Below are 19,950 nucleotides of genomic sequence, written 5' to 3' on the forward strand. Positions count from 1 at the left end.
AAAGTGCTCACAATCTCCTTTCCCTTCCTCCCCCACAACAGATACCCTGTGATGTGGGTGGGGCTGAGAGACTTCAGAGAAGTGTGACTAGCCCAAGGTCACCCAGCAGCTGCATGTGGAGGAGCGGGGAAACGAACCCGGTTCACAAGATTACGAGTCTATCGCTCTTAACCACTACACCACACTGGCTCTGAGGGTTGTGGGTTCAAGCCCTATGTTGGGCAAAAAAATCCTGCACTGCAGGAGGTAGGACTAGAATCAATGGTTCTCAACCTGTGGGTCCCCAGATGTTGTTGGACTACAACTCCCATCATCCCTGAGCTCTGGCTTGCTAGCTAGGGCTGATGGGAGTTGTAGTTCAACAACATCTGGGGACCCACAGGTTGAGAAAGGCTGGACTAGATGGTCTTTGTGGTCTCTTCCAATCCTACAATTCTATGATTCTATCTAAATACTCATCTCTATAGTCTACAGTTACCTTAGCATACATTATATTGAAGGTACCATGAAACTGTTCCAGAGAGAACTTAACAAGGGGCTGTGCACAAACTAAGTGGCTCAGCGTAACAGGTTGGAATACTTCTACTTAATTGCATTTGCAAGTTCTACTTCTGTGTGCAACTCACCCTGGATCGGCAGTACAGTACTGGATCATGAACCTGGAAAGTTATTTATGCTATTTACGGACATAACGTAACAATTTCATTTGCAGAACTGTACAGAGCAAGATACAGAAAAGGAGCATTACTAAACGTACAACTTAAAATTCAACTTAAAGGCTAACTTTGTTGTTTATTAATGCATACTAGTTTCTTTCTAAGCAGAGAGGGCATAGGAAGAGCTTTTGCTTATCAGAGCCAGTACTACTATGGAACCTGATAAGGCAAAAGGACAAACTATTGCAGGATAAATAACCCATTGATTTCAATGGAAAAATACGATTGTGCAGTTAACAATTAGGCACATTTGCTCCCCAGTCCATAGCTGGCAATTTTGTCTTGAAAGTCTTGGAAGATATACATGTCCTAAACAGAGTTGGCAAGTAATATGACAACATGAAGAAGTTAATTGGTCTTTGGATGTCGCCTTTTGCCATCCAAGTGTGGCCCAAGGCAATTTGGTTCCTCACGCAGTTGCAATATGCAATATGAACGGTGCACACCAAGATCTCTTCGGTGTCTCAGAAGCTGCTGGACCACAACACTTCACTGGTGTCTTTACAACATCAGCCTCAAAGACTGCTTCGGGGGTTTCTCATGTTACATTTTGTAGCATGGGAGCAGCCACACTGTGGCTCCTTCTCTTGCTGTGAAATAACATCAGAGCCCCGGGCAATGTGGGAGGGGACACAGTGCATGCCAGCATTACCCAAGACTTCCAACAGCAGACATCCTAAAATAGGGAGCGGGTGAAGGCTCCTGACATTGCCACCATTGTACAGGAAGATGCTGTGGCTCTCACATCACAAAGATAATGTTGCTTTCAAACCTTTGAAAGGTTGCTTTCAAATTTCAGCTGCCACTGCTGCAAACTGCTCTCTGAAATCCCCCCTATTGTACATCCCTGGAGTAGGTAGTTGGGGGCAAACTGTGAGGGGATAGGTGACAGGAGGGGGAAGTGTAATAGGGGGTTGACCAGGTAAGGAAGAAGGGAGTTTGGCTAGTGGGATGAGTGGCAGCCTTATTATTATTATTATTATTATTATTATTATCATTATAACAACAACATATTGGGATGCGAGTGGCACTGTGGTCTAAACCACTGAGCCTAGGGCTTGCCAATCGGAAGTTGGCAGTTTGAATCCCTGTGACAGGGTGAGTTCCCATTGTTCGGTCCCAGCTCCTGCCAACCTAGCAGTTCGAAAGCACATCAAAGTGCAAGTAGATAAATAGGTACCGCTCCAGCGGGAAGGTAAACAGCGTTTCCGTGCGTTGCTCTGGTTCGCCAAAAGCGGCTTAGTCATGCTGGCCACATGACCCGGAAAAACTATCTGCGGACAAATGCCGGCTCCATCGGCCTATAGAGCGAGATGAGCGCAACCCCAGAGTCGTGACTGGACCTAACGGTCAGGGGTACCTTTACCTTTTATTATTAACATATATGCCATGCTTCCACCACGGATCCCAGGGAAGGTTATTAACAACAACACACACCATCAAGAATGCAAATATTAAAATAAATTACAATAAAACATGGCCTATTGTCAAAAGTCTGTTTATTACCTATTCAGATTTGATTTATTGCATTTATCTCTAACCTTTCCTCCAAGGAGCTCAAAGTGGCATGTATGCATGGTGCTCCCTTCCAAGTTTTATCCTCAGAACAACCTTTTGAAGTACATCCATCATGGATGCCTTAGCTGAGATTTCTGCATTGCAGGGGGTTTGAGTAGATGAGCTTTGGGTCCATTCCAATTTTATAGCTCTATGGTTCTGCATTAGTCTGAGATCTAGGTATATCTTATGCCACACCAAGAGGCCTGTCCAAGAAGGAGCAACTTGTTAGTTGGCACCTGAAGTGAGTCAACTAAATCTTCCAAACCTGTTGGCAAGTTATAGCTCTTTGAGCTTTCTTCAAAGATGGCGCTACCAGCAGATCTCAAGCCCCCAGCCCAACTGGCATGTGGAGAAACAGTCTCTCAAGCAACTTGATCCCAAGCTGTTTACAACTTTCTACTTCCTTGGTGACAGGTGTAGCAAGACTCTATTTTCTCTTTTACAGCACATGCATACACATATCTACTCAGAAGTAAGTCCTGCTGAGCTCAGTGGTCTCTCTCCCAAGCAAGTGTATGCAGGGGTGCAGCTGCAGAGGAGCAGATTTGATAGAGAACTACAATCAAGGGCAATTTTTCAGAGCAATAAGATGGGAATTGATAAAAGCCCTCAATCCCACACTCCTGCCTCTACTATGCCTTCGTAACGATGTTTTGGAGAACAACTGGGTTCTCTACTATAGTAGGGGATTGGCAACTCTGCCCATGTCATTGCCCTCCCTGTCAAACAAAAGTCTCTAACAGGAGGAACCTATGTCGGTTTGGGTTTTACTCTCTGCAATTCAGTGCATGCTTACTCAAGTGGAAGCCCCGCTGGATCCGGTGAGACTTCTTAAAAGTAAACCTACATAAGCTTGCATCACGTTATGCTGATATTTTAGATCCCCCAGCCTTGTAAAAATATTGCAAGAAGTATTTCTGCATTCTTTACAATCTATTTTTAAGAAACAATATTATGTCTATGGTTGACATGCACCCTTAAAAAAAAGAAAATTTCTCTACATACAGACATGCCTCGATCTCTTTCAAGTAGCTTTTGCCCTGTGTTCAAAATGACCCATGTAAAATATTGCCGCAGCAAGAATGTTAGGACCGCATGCAATGGAGGGAGCAATTCACTGTGAAACACAGATGTTTGCTTCAACAGCTTCTTAACACAACTCACTGAGAATGTCTATGAGAGCTCTGACAAAATGAATCACTGTGCACAAAGTGCAACGGCATAGCTATGTCCTTGCATAGCTTTCTTTGCACAGGGGACACCTGTGTGATATACTGTAACTCAGCTCCAGGTCAGATAACAAACACTCAATGGACTCTTTAGCAATGGTATGGCATGATGATATTGCAGTCCAGCTCCATCAGAAATCTAGAGACAATACATAGTGTTTCAGTGCTTCCTATTTTGAGTTCTGCATAGGATTACTCGGCACACACTCTCTGGACCAAATGCAAACCATTAACAAGCAGCTGGTAGGTAAGATGGGTTTTTTAAGAACATACAAGTATCCATAACAAAAAGGGTGATATGTTTGCAGAGATCTCTACTTGTATGAAGCCGAGAGCCTGGAGAACTCCTTTTACCAATAAACAGCTCTTGGTGCTGATGTCTGGAGTTTTGTTGTACGATTTGAGCATGGGCTTAAAAAACACACCAAAAACTCAATTAAAAATAGCATGGAGCAGATCTTCAGCAAGAAGAGCACAACGTAGCTTGTGACAAAATTAGAGTAATATGGGTGTAAATCAGGCACATATTTTGCACACGATTTTTAAGCATCGCTGCAGGTGAACAGAATCTTACCTTGTACAATTAGTACTTTGAACAGTGACTGCAAATTCCAACCCACCCACCGCCACAATTTGGATGTAAGTGCTGCTGATCTCAATGGGGCTTACTGCCCAACTGTGAGCTATTTCAGGCTTAATACATAAATGGAAACCAAGCTAAAGGGACCTGGGGAATTTAAACAGGAAAGGCTTAAGCGTGTGCCTAAGAGCTCACCTGTACACAACTCGGGACACAGAGCGTCTGCCATTCTGTCTCTCTTTTACTTTTGCCCTTGTAGCTGCTGGGTGAGCAGGACCCCAGATCAGGCCTCACATTGTGTGTGTATTGGTCCTGTCTAACACACATGGCAGTTATGGTGGTACGCTGGCATCACATCACCTGTATACCTTGATGTTTCAGGGAATAGTGGCCAAAGAGACATTGACTCAGAGCATCTCTGTCACTTTACTATGTACAAAAATAAATAAATTGCCGAAATAAATTTAACACAGCAATTGGCTGAGTCGCACCCAAAATTACCACATGATCTATGAGCACCATCTGAAATATACTGAAACAAAACCGGAGCTTTTGTCATTTATTACAACAGAATCAGGATCACACCCCTAGCTCCTGTTTCTCCTCGTTACAAATATGTTTGATTCAACAGTGTTTTGGTTCATGTATCCCAATAGAAGAAAATGCAATGAGAGGTTCATTCCTCATGCAGAAACTGCAAAGGAAATCTCCCTGGGTGTAAAATGCTGAACATGAGTGATGAAGGTATTTCATTTTCTGTGTTCCTCCCTACCCCACCTCACAAAAAAACCCCACACCCTCTTGGTGATTTCTAATTTAATTTTTTTTAAAAAAAAAAGGGGGGGAGACCACCTAATATAGATAAAGCAACACATAACCTGACAGCGTACCAGTTTAAATCCTGACAGGGTCAATAAAATGAGGGTTTGCAAAAGTCCCAGATGAGGAATGCTTTCATGAATGTCTCCATTGTGCAAAATCTCTCCGTATATCCTGCCTGCAAAATGACAGTCATATGCCACCAGATGCAGGAGGCATGCTGGCAATGTCAAGTGCTGTAGGGTCTTCAGGCAGGATAGACGGATCAACAGGGTGGTTGTTTTTTCCCTGTATCCATGCCTGATTGTTACAAAACCAACCACCTTCGTGCACTGACAAATATTTAGATGCACATTTCAAAAACAGAATTATAATGCTCGCTCTGAATGCAAAAATAATATAATTAAATCCATGCTAATTAAGCTTCTCAATTTAATATTAGTTGTGTTATTGCGTAAAGCCAGCTGGAGGTAATTATTATTTTTTCCACGTGTAGTCTTCATTAGTGTGAGATATTTCCCTCCTCTCCAGATAGCTAGTTCAGATGTTCTTGGAAAATATAGGTCTTAGATCAATTGTCTTGGGAACAAATAGCCACTTAATGCTACCTTAACAAAGTTAACAAACTTGTGTTTTCTTTTTAAAACAAAAAAACACCACGAAGGACAAGCTAAGATCATGATCCAATCTAACAGAAAGGAAAATCTCCTTCAGAGCTTCAGACCCAAGCAAACTTATAAGGATGGAACTCCCTCAGAACACTTCTGAGAAAATATGCATGAAATTAGGCTGGAAGACTTGTGGATTTTAATAGGAGAATGTTAACCACGTGTTTAACTCTTGCATTTAAATCAATCAATATGGAATTCAACATGCCCAGTATCAAATCAATGTAAAACAACCCTGTCCAACTCCAAGACCTCAAAAATTTCCCCTACTTCATACTTCTCTTCAGGCTTATTATGGCAAAATATTTCATTTGTTAGCATTAGGGCATTCAAATTCAATTTTAGATTCAAAAAGAGACCGCACTACAATAAACAACGTTCACTTAAACATGTGCCGTGTTAGCAATTATTTGCACGGAAAATGGAATTCGCGTTTTATATGTCTTTTCTACGGAAGCGTTGTTATTTTAAATTTGTGCTTCATTTTATTATCCTTGGAATACAGGGAACCTAGCATTCTGGCTGGAATTCTTACTGGTCAGAACAAACCAAAAAGAAAAGAGCAATATTTGGGAAACACTTAATTGCACATTATTTCCCTGTTCCTCCCTACGTGCCATAAAGATTGGATTGATCAGCCTTTCAGCACTCCACCACGATAAGCCATGGCGTCTGGTCACACATTTTTACCATGCCTTCCCATACAGGCATATTCACAAAGCAAAACACCCAACGTGCAGCATGTCAATGCCTAAATGTGGGCGCTGTGCAAATAATACAAGGCAAAAGGTAGATTTTCAGTGGCTGACACCCAAATTGCCATTTCCTCCACTACTGTACTCCTTTAAATCTCTTGACATTTACCTGATACTATGAAACTGAATCATAAATGGGATTTGCCTGGGTTCAGGTAATCAGGAAACATATGATACCTTATTTTTTCTGATTTGGTAAGCGAGCTGCCTATGCTATTCTGGTTTTAGGAGTGCCAACGAATTCCCATGTTATAACTGTAAAGATCTCAAAATTTGGAGTGGAGCGCTAAGAATCAGGAACAAGTTACGGCCTCAATAAATGAAACCACAAACCGATTGCGATCTGTAATACAATAAAATTAAGGTGCATGTCATCACTGGGTGCATCAGTTGCACTAGAATGTTTTCACTCCTTCAATTCTTTTTCGGAAGGAATGTATAGTTTTAAGCCTCTGATTGTGAAATATTAAAACAAAGAACTATAATGGACAAAAAAAAAAAAAGACTTGGTGATCTTATGAACAGAGGGCGGTTTTATTTGCTTCCTGCAGGGCTCCAACCTCATTTTCTGTGCACAATGTGCATGGCACATGAGAGTATCTACTTTTTTTATTTAAAAAAAATCAACTCCTGGTCACAGGTCCTATTTTCTCAAAATAGATATTCCAAGTTAGAGCTTCCGTTGTTATCAGTGTTTAAATATTCATTGCCCCCCCCAAAAAAAAGAAAAAGGAGAGAGCCTTTTCAGCTCTCTTTAAACCTATACTGTGTAGAATCCACATTTTATTCACCTTCACCACTATGCAGCACTAACAATGCTCACTTACAGCACAAAGTGCTATGTGGAAGGGAAAGCTGCAAGTGTGCTTAATTTCTACTGGTTTTTGGAAGAATTTCAGCCTGATTCTGTGCATGGTTTAACCCAGAAGGAAGCCCCATTGAATTCAGTGAGGCAGCATTGCACACTAAAGCTGAGCAACATTCTGCTGGATTGGCATGTCATGGAAATATCTCCCACGGAAATAAATTTAAAGAGGTTCAGGTTTAGCAAACAAACATATGAAAACTAGGGAAGGGGAGAACCATTGTGACACAAGTCACTCTTATTCAGCTTACAAAAGCCACTTTGCTTTATTTTTCCCAAAAGCTGTTTTAAAATAGTTTAAACACAGGCGTAATCAAAGCAAATGAAGGAAATGAACTTCTCTGATAGCATTCCCTCTCACTTTGGATGGCCCCCCACGACAGACCCAAAATTAACCACCGTTCACCAATTCCAATGGGGCACACACAAAAGCACACCACGATGTGTGATATAAGTTGTAGTGATATATTGATTTATGCATATTAAAATTTTATACATCAAATTAGCTGCTTCTTAGTTAATCCTGGAGCACCAATCATGGGTAGATAATATGAAACAAACAAACAAAAACACAGATAATAAACATCCACACAAATTCTGCAATACACAGACATAGACACAAAGAGATAGATAGATGATAGATAGATAGATAGATAGATAGATAGATAGACCTCACGTAAGCAATGAGGTTATTTGTGGCAGTGCTTCTATGCAGGTAAGAAGCAGTGTAGTAAATTTACCTTCTCGTGATGTTGCATTTTATGTTTTTCAATTAAAATAACTGTATGTGTTTTATCAGCCATTTATTTCTGCCCCTAGAAGCACAGTGCTAATTTTAACATTGGGGCTGTTTCTCTTCAATGCATGTTGGCCATATGGTGGAATATAGGATCCGATAAACTGTATGGCAATCCCCATTCATAAATGTGGTATCCTATAAAAGCAATAATAGATGGCCCATAACTGACACCACCAGTAGTAGGAGAAAGTAGAGGAGCTTTCCAATGTGATCTATGCTAAGCTAGAAAGAAACACATTATTCCCCATTAGTTAAAGTCTTCTTTTGAGATACTCCCCTTCAGAATCATTTTAAGTTTCTATTAACATTTAATATTTTCTATGCCTAGAACAAGATCTGTCATTCTGAAAGACCTGGGAAAATGTGATGAATTAGCAGGTGACTTTCTATTGAGGCGTTTCAGTAGAAAGAAAGGGGAAAACCTAAAATAATATTTGGTGTGATTCTTTCCTGTACATACTCTTAACTCCAAGGACTTGCAAAATGGCTAGTGAAAATTAAACCTTTCACAATAATGAGCTTGTGAATTTCATGTTATTGCTTTGGCACTAAAATCCAAAAATGTAAAGAGGGGGCTCAGTTCTGAGTCTCTATTTTCCTATCCACACACCCCCCTTCCTTCTCTGCCATGAAAAACTAACAAAACTCCTGAGCACATTTGAAGCCCAGAGTTCTGAAAATCTCTAAGCTGTGAAGGAAGGTCTACTGGACCACAAGAATGAAAATTAGAGAGATGAAGAAAGTCTCGTCACATACACTGAATATTAGTGGTGAATGGGAGACAATTCAATGAAGCTTTTTTTTTTTTTGGCGTGTGTTTTGTTTCTAACTTATGACGCCAGCTCTGTATCAGTTAACAGGCTGTTCCTTTGTAATTGCTTACAGTGTCACAATGACCTGGTGCATGTGAATTCTTTCACTATCACTGCTATCCCTGCAATCTTGTCTCTGCTGTGACCAACTCACTTTTGCCCCAACATCTCAGATGCTTTGCTCAGCATCTAATTAACTAGGGTTAAGAGTCAAGGCAAGCCAACCTTGAATCAGGAGACCACGCTGCTCCCATATATATATATTCAGCATATGCTGTGTTAATCTGAATGAGGCACAGAAAATTAACCATTTTAAGCTTATCAGCTGGAGTTTGCATTTACAACGCCATGCTGATTTCCTTATTCACCATTCAGCATAATAACTTCTAGATCAACAAAGTAGGTTTTCGTGTAACTTCCTGCGTGAAAAGTGGGTCTGAAGTTAGAGGGAAAATATCACACACTCTGATTCTAGAAAATAATTATGTTTGAGTTTCACGTGTGTAAAACAATGTTCTCCTGTTCACCTTCTGTCTCTCTCTCTCTCTCTCTCTCTCTCTCTCTCTCTCTCTCTCTCTCACACACACACACACACACACACACACAGAAATCCTCTCAACCCTGTATTTCACAGAAACCAGTCCAAACTACATTACTTAAAAATGTGTGTGTGTGTGCACGGTTATATCTTTTTAAAAAAATAGAATATAGGATTATTATTATTATTATTATTATTTATTAGTTGTTAGTTGCTAGCAACCTATAAGGTCTCCGAGTGACTTACATTGGAAAGCATAGGCATACATTATACCACAGAAAAGAAATAATAATAATATAAAATATTAACATTCCATCCAACATATAACACAGAAAAAAGCCCTTCCAGACAACACCAACAGAAAACTATGGCGTCATACTCACAATGAAACAAAACACATACACACCTGTATGTATTAGACAAACTTTCTTCTAACCCATTCCTTGCAGATAAACCTAAATGAAATCAGCAGGATTTACTCTGAAACAAAGTATTAGGACAGGAGTGTCTGATATACACACACCACATACAAAGAGCTATGAGAGTACACATGCTGTATTTTATAGATTCACAACCTACGTGCATGAATGTAAGAGGCTAAAATGAAAAATGTAACAATACACCAGATCTAAAAACGTCTAGTAGTAGATGTGCCAGTTTTTGAGCACATTTCTAACAAGTAAGCACTAATGAAAGCACAGGGACTTGAATGCAAGTGATATATGAGAATAGGGGTCTCTCCAGCTCATACACACAGAACTACAGCTGAAAGCAGAGAAAAATTACAATTCTGGAGATATGAAATTTCACCTGGGTTACTTTAAAACAAGGAACATTTGGGGGTATTTTTATTCCTATATTAATTTGAAGGGGGGCATGTTCTGTAAATAAACTAGTTTAGCCACATGCATGCTGCAAAGCATATTGATATGCCCAGGTAATAGTTGAAATGGAATCAGATGCTGTTCCAATGCCAAGTCTATAAAAAACTTTTTCTATAACTTATCATGAACTAACTTCTAAATTCAGCGTGCATCCCCACCCCTATATATATATATATATATATATATATATATATATATATATACACACACACACATTTATATTTTACAATCAAACAACAGTTCGTGTTGTTACAGATACCTTTGAGCAAAAGGAACAAGCATGGCAAATCGACTTGCAACATTGTGGAAGGGAAAACTAAATACCAAATCGTGCAACTGCTGAGGATGCAAAAATAAAAAGACACCACATCTTTTGCTAGGAGCTTCTCCTGCTAAGATGCAGTTTGCCAGACGGCTTTTGACAGTAAACCTGTGTATGGGACGTATCACATGCTGTCATTTATAGCAACGTATTGCAATTAAACAAATAAAATTTAGGTGCTCTTTAGAGGAAACAAAAGGGGAGGAAATGCTTTTATGATGTAAAGAAATCTTAAACCACTTTTCTCCATTCAACGTGTGTGATCCATAGTAGGACGTACCCACATTTCTGATTTTAAGTACCTATTCAATAAAGGGCATGTGCATCTTTCTCACTCATGAGCAATCAAACAGCAGCACACGAGCACAATTTAAATGCTATGCTTTGTGCTTGATTTTTAATCAAGCCATTTCTACAACACTTTATACGTGGTAGTTCACGTATTTTAAATCTTAGAATAGGTAGCATTTTATCCGAGCCAAATAAAGAAGCTTTTATAAACCTTTCCCCATTACACTCTCTCTCTCTCTCTCACACACACACACACACACACACAAAATATCCCCTCTGATGGACAGATGTATCCCTATTAAAGCAAGTACATTGATCTGATTTTTAGTTTGCCTTGGCTTTCCCCTCACCTATCTAGGAAATGATTTCTCTAGTGATAACTATGACATCGTGCTAATGAGAGAATCAAATGCACAATAGAAAAATTGTCACTACTAATAATATTTGCAGGAAGTTAAATAAGGCAAGTGTATGAGAATGTCAGACAGTTGTCCTTTAATAAGATACAGTTATACAATGAAATTATGTTGTTAATTTTGTTACATCACTGGGTGAATGTTAAATTACTGTATAATGGTTTGCAGATGCATGCGTAATCCTAATATTGCTCTTTAACTGGCTGAAGAGAGGGAGATACCTTCAAGAGAGGGAGATTTCCTTTGCACATGAAACAGGAAATATAAGGCATGCTTTTGCTCATCTCTGGCATTTTGTGTCACTGTGCGTTACTGCTTCTTTTGCTCTTATGGACTCATTGCTTAAAAGTATTTTAGAGCATCACAGCCCTTAAGGTAAACTGGAAGGAGGAGAGTGACATTTCTTATTCTGACAATGGCACAAAACATCTACAAAAGCAGAAAATTCAGAAAAGCCTTCTATTTTTATTTTATCAATCAAAGCAGGCCTTTTCTGGCTTTACGCAGCCTCCTGCAAACTGGAAAGGGGGTCAAGCATTTCTGTCTGTGAATGTACGCACACTCTCTGAACTCGACCGTGGTTTCTCTTGCCAGATTAGTAAGAAAAAGAAGCCAAAGGTTTCTGGTCATTCTCGACCTGTCACTGATCAAAGTGACCCAAAGAAGAACTCTCTTTAAAAAGTTGAGATTTACCTTCTTTGAAGTTATCAGCAATTATTTATGTAGACGTATCAGGAATGGTTCCTTTCAAAGGATTCATAAACGGGGTGTGTTTAGAGGTACAAAACTAGAACCGATAAATGGTTAAGCAGCCATATCTTAGACTTTTCAGAAAAGGTAACTGGGGATATAATTTGCTACTCTCCTCTAATACTGAACGCTCCTTTGGGTACCATGCATAATGGTCTCATAACAAAGGGCTTTTTTAAAACAAACAAAAAACAAAAACATGCAAACATTGAATCAAAACTCACAACAAGTAAATGGAGATACAAATATGATGCACATAAAAACTTGCTTTGATTACCTGTGGCATTTATAACAATTATTTTTTCACCACTGCATCCTCAGAAAAGGCTCAGCATAGCATGAACTAAGGTTTTAAACTACGTACCCTCTGTACAGGTATTGGCTTTCCGTCATTGTATCACAAATCCACCTGAAGTTAAAAGTACCATTTAATTCTAACCTAAGCAAGTATTTGATTGCATAGTAATAGTAATCCTTTTTACATGTAGAATGAAATATTCCGACAAGCCCAAAATGTCTCACAAATCATTTCTTTAAATGATGCCAACTTTTGCTTGCAATATAAGCATCTTCTGTACCAACTGTTTCTACTTTTGAACAAGAAACAAAAGTTACCTTCAAATGTATGGATATTAAAATAACAATAATAATATAGACAAAATAGTTTGCAGAAGTCCTAAAACCATAACTGTAACAAATAGATAAGGGTGTTTGTGTGTGTTAATAGACTCATGCATAATGCTTTCAAGAGAGGGGAAATCTTAACACTGATAGCTATCAGGCATATTTTTAGGTGCCCTAGTAAACTGCTGTCATGTGCAGGCTGCATAAGTAAACATATCTAAGAGATTTAGCAAGTCAATAAAAAGTTAAAGCTGTTATACTTTGCAAGTGGAATTAACTTACCCTCTTAAAAGAAAAAGAAATGGAGTGGGGGGGTAGAAATACAAAACTCTGGGTGGAATGTTTTAAGCAGACAGCAGCATTCTAACCACCAAGGACATGGAGAAAATAGTGCACACTTTCAAAATAAATATGTTCATCATTACCACCTTTACAAAACCACTGTGCCTGCATCTGCCAAACATTTAGCCATGTATGAGATGATTATTCTTTGCCCAACACAGTCTCAGAAAAATAAACATGGCCATATGTGTCCAGTAATTTGGGGGGGGGGAGGGGGGAAGATAACCAACCATTTTAAGATCCTCATGCATTAGCACAATTAACAACAATAGAGAAGTAACAGCTGAGTTGTGGATGGGCTTACTTTTGCCCACCAACAATTTTTTGCCCAGTCCTCTGGAACGTGAAGTCCTCCTCTTAAATTTCTACATCCCTGCACATCCTAACATCAAGCACTTTTTCCAGTACTCCCCAAAACGAATAAATGTCTAACTCGGGGCGGGGGTGGGGTGGGGAGTCAAACACTCAAATGCAATCTAACACGATGTATGTGGTTCAACAGTGATCTATCTATCCATTGATCATTATCTGGCACTAGTTGAATTAACTCTTTTATTGCCAAAGAGGGAAGGCGGCTTTCATCCCAAGCTGCTATACCTGAATACATATGAAGGTACTGAAAATAGAAGGACAGGTTAAGTTTAGGATGGATGTCAATTTCCTTGCTTTAAAATGAATGCAAAAACACCTAAATGCAGGAAATGTCACATGCAGAGGCAGTCCACTATAACAATCAAAGCATATATTGGTGTCCAGAACAGAAGATCTGAAATGCTATTTTTTCAAACTGGGCTCTAGGTCTTTTTCACTGATTAAGAATAAGGAACAGCATATAAGGAGTTCCTCATTTGGCTTGTGTTGATTATATTTCTGAATAGTAAGCTGTTATCAGTTGTAATAAGGGTCCCTCTACAGGATAGATCTAAATATACCTTATTTGAATGCAGGCAGCCTATAGAGAGATACACGCTGTTTTAAAATCTTTTCTGTACACAACTGTTGTACACTATAAACTTGCCTCCATGTGAGCCTGTGTATGTGTGTGAGAGAGAGAGAGTGTGTGTGTGTATTTCTTTCCTAATGATTACCAAGCAAACGATCTTTTCTTTACATTACCAACAGCCAGTTATATATCCTCAGCCACAACTACTCTAGAAATGACAGCGCTTTTGCGTCAATGGAATTCATTCATAAAAAACAACAAAAACAAACCCTGAAAAGAAAACGGGATCGCCAAAGCAGTACAACTTATGTCACAACTTTTTGTCGCTTCAGCTTCTTATCTTATGAAAATCTTTTTCTCTCCCCCCCAAAAAGGCAACTCCTTAAAAAAACAAAAATACAAAATTGGAAGAAGCCCTAACATATGCATTTTTTTTTAAGTCTCTAGTTTTAAACCACCATCCCCCCTCTGCTTGAGTCCAGTCCAAGTTGAAAGTTTCTTTTTCATCCCTTCAATTGCGTGTGTGTGTGCAATTTCATGCAGAAGAGTCAAACAGTTGTGAAAGAGTAGCCACATCAGGCTGGGGGTGCGTATCACTGAGTACATGATACAGAGACAACAGCAGCCCCTGTGATTAATTATCAGTTATTACTGGCCTTGCAGCAACGGTTTAGCTTTCCCGTCAGAACCGCCATACCAGGCTGCCTTAAACGCGGCCCCCGGTGAAGGGACTGCTCTGGGGAGGACGCCAAGACACAGCTCTCTGCAGAAACAGTATGTGTGTGAGAGTATTTGGGGGGGGGGCGCAGAGGGAGGGAGAGAGACCAGCAACTGAAACTGTCTCATCTAAGGACCCTCAGCTCCGGGCTGCCAGTAATTCCAGCACAACTGAACTCTCTCTCTCTCTCTCTCTCTCTCTCTCTCTCTCTCTCTCTTCCCCCTTAGGTCTGCATAAGGCTGTTTTCTGCCACCTGAACTCAATTAAGCACCCCCCTATCCCAAGTTTAGTATCAGTTTTGATATGAGATCTTACATATTCCGTGGGGTGGGAAGAAAGGAAAGAAGGAAAGAAATGACTTTTTGCTGGAATACTATGATACTTTATTATTATTATTATTAATTATTATTGTTATTATTATTTTAAAAAGAGAGAGGGGAGAGAGAAAAAAATGGAAGGAAGGGGGAAAGGAAAAGAAAACAAAGGAAAACAAAAGGCAAGAAATATTAACCATGGAGTTAATGATCTGTTCAGAAAACTTTAAAGGGGGTGTGGAGAGAGAAGGACTTTTATTTTAAAGCATGTCTTATTTTTGTTCTCTCTCTCTCTTTTTCTCCTTTTTTTTTAGTTGCCCATGGGGATGTAGTGAAGTAAGCACGAACATTCAAATTACTTAGTTATGACACTACAGAAACTGTGCAGTGTTAAAATTAAAAGAAAAGCGCAGACAAGACGAGTTGTGGGGGTGGAAAGTAAAATTGCAAAATGAAACACACAACCCGGCAAGCAACAAACTGAGACAGACATTCACTTCAAAGTGTGTGAGACATTAAAAGTAAGAAAAAGAAAAAAAGTAACGTACCTGCTGGGACATTCTGAACAAGAGGTTAGTGTCAGCGTTCTGCCATGTCCCCATGAAACCAGATTCGGCCGTTGCTGTCCTTGTTCCGAACTGCATGGAGTTGTCAGCACAGGAGTCTCTCAAAGTCAAGTCTCTTGCCCTCTTTCGTTCTGTGTCTTTCTGAGTGTCTCTGTCTCTCACATCCACTTCTGCCTCTTCTGACTGAAAAGTGAAGGTGGATTTTTTTTTGAGCCTCTTGGCAGTCAGTAGCAGGAGTGTAGTGTAGTTAAGCTAGCTGCACTGTGCCTTCCATTTGGGAAGCAGGGGGGGAGAGCTTTGGGGAGGGGGGCCAGAGCTTCTTTCGCACCTTCTGCACAGATACCCCTATCATTTATGCATACACTGTGACTCCCCAAGCTCGCCTTTGCTTGGGTTTAACAGCTGCCTGTCAGGTGTGCAAGCAGCACTGAGGAAACCCAACCATCAGCCTCATACTCTTTAGCCACTGGATGTCATTGGATAGCAGAGCAAGAGAGAGAGTCAACTGCACCGTTCCACTGTCAGGCACGAAATGACATTACTGCAATAGCCCCCTCGCAGCCTTAGCATACACATGCACACACACTCTAAGTAGTATGCTGATCAGAGTGAATTCAGAAGAACAAGCTGTGGCCCTTTCCCCTGTTTTCCTTCAACAATGCTGTCAAGAACAGCATGTAATTGCTGACACTTGCCTATTAAACGCAGACTGTAAACCTCCTAACAGGAGAAGGGAAGGCAAGAGAGCAGAGGGACAACCAATTGCTCACTTATTTAGACAATAGCATGCAGAACCACCACGCAGCAGAAGTTGGCCTGGCTGCTTTTAAAATATAGCTAGTTCTTTATGTGGCCACTTTTGCAACAGCCCCAGCCCCCCATTTTTTTTTATAAACAATAAAAAAAAGCTCTTACCAAAAAAGAAGGGGGTGGGATGAAATAAGACGATCTCCAACTTCTTTTAAAAAGAAAACTAGGAAAGAACTGCATGCATGTTTCATCTCTCACATCTTTGTTTTCCCCTGTTAATTGCCTAAAATGCCTCAAGGAGCAGAAGTCGGGGGAAAGAGAAGTGTCTTCTCTCTTTTCCATAAAGATCAAAAGTTGATTTATTTATTTATTTTTAAAAAACGTAAAGTTCTTGGATGAGGAATATACAATAACCTTTCAGATCACAAAAGGGAGTGGGTGAAATGAACGAAATAAAAAGGCAACTCTATCCAGAAAAACAAAACAAACCACAGCATTTCCTTTTAGGATTGCCACCAGCATAAAGATTGTTAACACAGGCTAGATACAATGAAAAACCGAACGCCACTGCCACCAACTACTTTTTAAAAACCAAGCTCTATTTAGAACAATGCACTTTGCATTTTCCCAGTACTGTTACGTACTTTGGCCTCCTATGAGGAAAAACCAGAGGGAGGAGCGAGAGGGAAAGAACACCTACACGGATTACATAAACACTGCAACTTCAAAAATGTAAAACAAAATTCATGCCCTCTCATAAAAAAACAACCACCACCACCACCAAGTCAGGTTAAAAGAAATGGGGAAGAAGAGTCCAGTTTTTCTCAACTTAATGTGTAAGGAACATTCATCTTCTAATAAAATCTACAAATTGAGAGGACAAATGTACCACTCTCGCAAGCTCTCCCTTAACTGGAGAACAACAATAAACCTCACTCTCTCACAAAACAACAAAAGAATCACAAGAAAGCTTCAGTGGCAGCCGTGTGTCATTAGTGTGCAATGAGGAAAGATGAGAAAGCAAACGCTATGTTGACACAAATGTGTCTTCCCCTTTAGATCCTGGCATCTCCTGAAAGCTTTTCTGTTAAACTTCCCTCCAGTTCACCACCATTAAGCACACGCACACACACAAAAACCAGTCTCAAAAGCTGCAAATTCAATATCTGAGAAACAAAAACAAGAGCCCAAAGAACTGTTGCCTTAAAATATATTAAGTCCACCTGTGGTCAATAAAAATATTCTTGTTGCATGGAACGAGGAGGGGAGGAGGATGAAGAAGGAGGGGGGAGAAAACAGCCCCTATGAGTCAATTGTGCCAACAGTGGCTGTACCTTTAGAGCCAGCTATTACCCACTTAAACTCCCTCTAAAATTTGCTAGCCTCTTGCTTTCTGAAGTGGTACTCAGTGCCTTAGTCAAGCTGCCTGCTCAGCTCCTGACCTTCCCACTAATGGCTGTTATTTGTGGGAGGCTTAAGGAGAATGTCAGTAGCCAGTTTCCTCCTCTCTGCATCTCTTGTGCGCTGTCTCCCCACCTCTCCCTTTCCTCTCCCCCCCCCCCTTACTCCTGTCCTGCAGTCCTCTCCACTCCCAGGGAGAGAAAGGGGGAGGGAGGAAAAAGCCCACGCACACAAAAACCAAGTGGCATGCAGCAGCAAGCACCTGCAGTAATAGACTCTTTTATTAAAACTGTTATTCTGCAAGACTTGAAATTCCCCGTGGACTGGGCCATGTCAAAGCCGATATAATTAACTAGAGGCTCAGCAACGGATCAATTACCAGACAAGCAAGTGATAGTGAAATCAATGAAAGATCATCAGCCACATTATCAGTGTTGCAACTCATTAGGGTAAAACTGAGAAATGTGCTCAAAGCGAGCCCAAGCAAGGTGGCATTACAAAACAAAGGGCTAATTTGGAGACCCTGCTGTGAACAATCTGTAACAGAATTAGCCTTCTCTCCCCCCCCCCAAACCCCCGCACCAACCAAACTGCGCAGCTCTGTAACTAAATGTGACAGTCTGAGAGAAGCAGTTTATTAAGACACCAACTCCAAGTTTATTTAGTTCATAAACTCTCTCCTAGAAAATCGATACAGTCTGTACAGGGTTATTAGGCTGACTAGCTAATACATCCAAATCTGGTCTTCGCGGGCAGCAGCCTAAAATTCTACCTAACAAAGATGGAGGGGCGGGAGAACCTCAACAGCTGTAGAACATGGCATCCAATAAGCCTATCATGTAGTGGCCACATTATGGCATGCAACGGCAAGGGGAGGGTGGGGAAAATGACTGCTAATACAATATGGAGGAAACCGACGGAATAAAACATTGCAACCTTCCGTACCACTAAGTACATTCCTATTAAAGCCGTAAATAGTTCCTAATAGAAGGAGCACCTACCAGATGTCTTTCCAGAACAATACGCAGGCTACAAAGCACTTAAGGGGTAACTGCAACCCCCTGCAGTGCTAACACAAAAAACTGCACCCAAACCCACTTTTGAGGAAGGGAGCTCCACGAAGCTCCACAGAACTCTTACTTCCAAGTAAAAACATGCGAGCCCAGGCTGCACAACATTATGGCACCTTGCCTTAGGTATATTTCAAATGTTCGCAAATTCCAACACAAACAGCATTTCATATGGAACCCACATGTGGGTGTTCAGATGTGAGAACACACAAGGATAGATTTCACTACATATGGACGGGGTGTCCTGTGTCCCCTAAGTGTGTGTAAATGCAACAAAATACATGCATGTAATGATTCATACATAGGTTGCCTGCTAATTCATCTATGGAAATCCTTTCTGTATAGGAATTTGTAACATTTGAGTGGCCTTTAATCTTGCAAAAACTGACACATTAGGTTGTTTTCAAATAATATTCTCAAAGTCCAATCCCTGATGCTAATATTTCCCTTTGAAATTAATTATCCCACTTCCCTTGGTGCAAGCAGAGTGAATCCCCCCACCCCCAAGAGACTGTCTCAACAAACCTAGGTAACTGTGTATTAACTCACCAGACAACAGTCCCCCCCCCCATACCTCCAGTAATCACAAAATGCTACGAACTAACAGCACGGACAATGCATTTAGTGTCACAAGATTTTGAGTGAAATGCTATGGGCCATGTTATACTTTAACAGATTTCCACTTAGCTTTCTGAAAGACTTAAAGACTAGCTCTTTGTATTAAGTGTTTTACCATTTTCAGTAAAGCATAATAAAAGCACTGTCCATACTGTTTGTTTGTAATACCACATTTTTCGATTGTATAACAGTGCTGATGCTCAATGAAAAGACCTCTGGATAAGATTACTTCAGAGCTTTCCAAACTGTGTGTCGAGACACATTAGTGTGCCAGCTGATGTGTGTGGGTGTGTCACGCAAGCGCTCTTATAAGGGGTAAGTTTAACCTCCGGTTTGCTAGTTAAAACTGAATTGCAGTGTCGTGAAATGATGCATGTCTAGAAAGTGTGTCATCAACATGAAAAGTTTGGAAAGCTCTGGATTAAAGTCTTATGTGGCACAATGGTGTTCTTTCCCCCCACCCCCAAGAAACTTCCATTCATTGTCACAATTCTTTGATACATATCTTTAAATATGATCCTTTTTACAATATTTAAAATATTACATCTGCTCAAATATTAGTTCGTTTTTGTCTCCATTTTGTCAGTTCCTGGATGTCAA

The 19,950-nt window shown here is 40.3% G+C and overlaps 1 protein-coding gene across 9 annotated transcripts in view; it reads right to left on the reverse strand.

The window, feature by feature from the left end:
- Positions 1 to 19,950, reverse strand: part of BNC2 (basonuclin 2) — a 401,737-nt gene that overhangs the window by 269,227 nt on the left and 112,560 nt on the right. For 3 of the 9 annotated variants that reach the window (XM_053371780.1, XM_053371782.1, XM_053371781.1), the window contains exons 1-2: positions 16,427 to 17,772; positions 15,494 to 15,694 (exon numbers count right to left, since the gene is read on the reverse strand). The exons of 1 other annotated variant lie outside the window; for it this stretch is intronic. In XM_053371780.1, the coding sequence (XP_053227755.1) occupies positions 15,494 to 15,694; positions 16,427 to 16,603 (378 nt within the window). In that variant the 5' untranslated portion in view covers positions 16,604 to 17,772. Of the gene's footprint in view, positions 1 to 15,493; positions 15,695 to 16,426; positions 17,774 to 19,950 lie in introns of those variants that run through there. 5 more of the 9 variants (XM_053371775.1, XM_053371777.1, XM_053371778.1 and 2 more) reach the window with 3 other exon arrangements.

Source organism: Podarcis raffonei, chromosome 17 (genome assembly GCF_027172205.1).
Source record: "Podarcis raffonei isolate rPodRaf1 chromosome 17, rPodRaf1.pri, whole genome shotgun sequence".
Lineage (NCBI taxonomy): Eukaryota > Metazoa > Chordata > Lepidosauria > Squamata > Lacertidae > Podarcis > Podarcis raffonei.